This window comes from Dermacentor andersoni, chromosome 1 (genome assembly GCF_023375885.2).
Source record: "Dermacentor andersoni chromosome 1, qqDerAnde1_hic_scaffold, whole genome shotgun sequence".
NCBI classification, from domain to species: Eukaryota; Metazoa; Arthropoda; class Arachnida; order Ixodida; family Ixodidae; genus Dermacentor; species Dermacentor andersoni.
This window is the reverse complement of record NC_092814.1, coordinates 160,706,822-160,710,098: the sequence shown is the minus strand read 5'-3', so window position 1 is coordinate 160,710,098 and position 3,277 is coordinate 160,706,822. Positions and strand designations below refer to the sequence as shown.

General features: G+C 42.7%; 1 protein-coding gene across 1 annotated transcript; it reads right to left on the bottom strand.

Moving 5' to 3' along the window:
- Nucleotides 1–1,206: 1,206 nt before the first annotated feature.
- On the bottom strand, nt 1,207–2,840 carry LOC126547149 (uncharacterized). Its single transcript, XM_050195027.3, has one exon. It carries the CDS (start codon nt 2,533–2,535, stop codon nt 1,207–1,209), a length of 1,329 nt encoding a protein of 442 aa, XP_050050984.3. The 5' UTR covers nt 2,536–2,840.
- Between the last annotated feature and the right edge of the window lie 437 nt (nt 2,841–3,277).

The following is a 3,277-nucleotide window of genomic DNA, read 5'->3' as shown; positions in this document are numbered from 1 at the left end:
CTGCTCTCTCTGGGATAACAAAACTGCAGTCTACCAATACAGTTTAGCTTTATTTGACTTTGGTTCATTCAATGCCTGGATTCATGTACCTTTGTGTGAGTTTACTCCACGTTTTCTTTTGTGCCCTAATTTTAGTGTTGTTACGTGACTGGGCTTTGTGTTGCTGTGTTTCTGAGTTGACTTTCAGTGTCAATGCTTTTTCGTTTTTCGTGATTTCGTTTTTATATATCTCTATGTGAAAAGGAGTAGCCGGGGCCACTTAAAGACGACATCTCCTAAGCACTATAATAATAATAATAATAATAATAATAATAATAATAATAATAATAATAATAATAATAATAATAATAATAATAATAATAATAATAATAATGATGATGATGATGATGCTACTGTTTATATTTCTATCGCTGTAGAAGAGGAGGATAGTGGTGTTAGTTACAGGCGGATCTAGCGTTTTGAACGTATGCCGGCAATTGCTCCAAACACTCGAGGTCCCCAATTTCTTAGCAATTAAATAAAGATGTTACAAACAAAATATCTCATCATGACAAAAGAAAATGGATGACAGAACAGATGAACCGCTGCCAGCCGTATGACCTCCTATTCCAATCGTGCAAGGTCCGACTTGAATTCGCTTTTTCGTAAAATGCGCCGCTTTCCGTGGTTCAGCCTAAACTGTATGAAAAGGACAGAAAGTCTAATCTGGATAGTGGATAGAAAAGCTTTGTTATTGAAGTTGATGGCACGGCTGACCTGTATATGCTAGGCGAAATGAGGAATAGCAAAAAAGGGGTAGAACCAGTATATCGAGCGAAGGTTCCTGCTTCACGGGTGCGCTCCCACAGGGACTGCAAAACTGTAAATGAACGAGAAGAAAGGGGGTTAATCAAAGGGCCCGATTTCATTGCGAAGCAATACTACTTTAGGTCGCACTTCAGCCCGTTCCGTGGCGAGGCGGTGGTAGGCACCATTGACCTTTAGCGTGACCTCGCTGCGTGACGTCACACCACGTGACCTAGAGTGACGTCACATAAATAACGTCATTTCATAAATAAAAAACATCTTGTAAGCTGGGCTGGTGGGAATCGAACCAGGGTCTCCGGAGTGTGAAACGGAGACGCTACCACTCAGCCACGAGATTTTTTTTTCTTTATTACATGGAAAAGAAAACTGAAGGTGTATTACAAAGTGGACACTACACACTTAACACTCAGGCAAACAGACACATGCATCCAACAAGTGCATCCAGTCTGGCGGAGGTTCCTGTGCAGCGTAGACACTTCTTACATGAGCAGCACTTTCGCGAAAGAAGGACTTTGTAGATCGCGGGCTTTCGGCATGGCGGTCACACAGTCTACTTCTCCATAGGCTATGTAAACCAAGTACTATGAACATGTCATAGGGAGGACCACCCGTAACCTTAAACGGTAGAAACCTAATTGTATATGGAGTCATGTCGATGTCCTTTTTAAGCGTTCGTTGGAGAATGTCCCAAAAGAATACAGCGTCCCTACAGTCTATGAAGCAGTGATCTATGGTTTCGGCGCGTGGACAGAGCCGACAGTTTGTTGACCACGGCACAAAGCAACCCCTCGAATTCAACCAAGTTTTAACAGGGAGTGTTTCCGAATGTAATTTAAAGAAAAATGTTTTTACTCCAGGAGGTACACACATTTTTCGGACGCGCTTAAGTACATCCTGATAAGGTCGGCTTAAATAAGGTGCACGATACAAAGGATCTGGGAAAATAGAGTCCACCAGTGCCGCAGAAATTGCTTTTCGACTCGCAGTGAACACGTACTCCAGGCTGAATCTAACCTTCAAGAAAAGAAATGTGTCAACAACCTCCTTAAGAAAGCCCCAAGGAGCCTGTGGGACATCTTTGGCACTTGATGACACTACTATATTAGGAATATAATGAACTAAACAGAGTTGCAACATTTCACGCAAGAATGGATGGTCATTGTCTCGAAAGAAAAACAGGCGTGAAACAATTTGCCTGATGAAGAGGTGGACTAATCCTAGACCGCCACGTTCAAGAGGGAGGAACAGATTGTCTCGCCGCATCGATTCACAACTGGAACTCCAAATAAATGTTGCAAATACGCGATGCAGTGCCTGAAGGCGAAGTCGTGAGCAGGGCAGTACTTGCAGCACATACATAAGACGGGAAGCTAAGAAAACGTTACACACTTCAGCACGAAAGAACATTGACAAATTCCGCCCTCGCCATGAATTCACTTTACGTTGAATTTTGCCAACTTTTCCCGACCAATGAGCATTGCTATTTCTATACTGTGAGAGAGGCACACCTAAATAGCGCAGATCGTCTTTCCATTGAATGCCTGCGTAATGTGATGGCATTGTGGCCCATAATCCAAACCAAAAACCCGAACTTTTTTCAAAATTAACGCTTGCACCCGAAGCCGCACAAAATTCTTCTGTAATTGCAACAGCAGTCTTCACACTCTCTTTATCTGTACAAAAAAAAAAAGGCCACGTCGTCTGCATACGCAAGAACCCGAACCTCATTAGTCAGTAATTTAAACCCTTGGAAATTTTGTTCTTTAACAATGCTCATACAAAGTGGTTCTAAATACAAGCAGAACAGGAGCGGTGACAAAGGGCATCCTTGTCGTACTGATGATGCAAGCCTAATCGAATCGGAGAGAGAGCCATTCACTATCAGCCTCGTTGAACCATTAGCATAACATATCCTGACACCTCTAAGGAGCAGGGACCCGATCTTTATATGCTCTAGTACAGTAAACAGGAATGAGTGATTTACCCTGTCGAACGCCTTAGCCAGATCTAGCTGTACCATTGCCACCTGTCCAAACCCCTCAGCTACACACTCTAGCACCGATCTCGCTACATGAATGTTCGTCTGAATGGACCGGCCCCTAATACCACATGTTTGATGATCACCGACCACAAATCTTATTACAACTTGCAAACGGTTAGCTAATACTTTAGCAAAAATTTTATAATCAACATTGCATAAGGAGATAGGTCGATATCCGTCAACTTTTTGCAATTTAGTCTCATCATCGCTTTTGGGTATAAGGACGGTGTGTCCTTCGTACATTGTGGCGGTTAGGTACCCTACTTCCAAGGCCTCACGGTACACCTGAAATAATAATGGTGATAAGAGGGAACGAAAACACTGATAAAATTCGGCAGTAAGGCCATCGGGGCCGGGCGTCTTGCCCTTCGCTAACGAATCGATGCATGAAGTTACCTCATTAATATCAATGTTTTCGTTTGTATAATT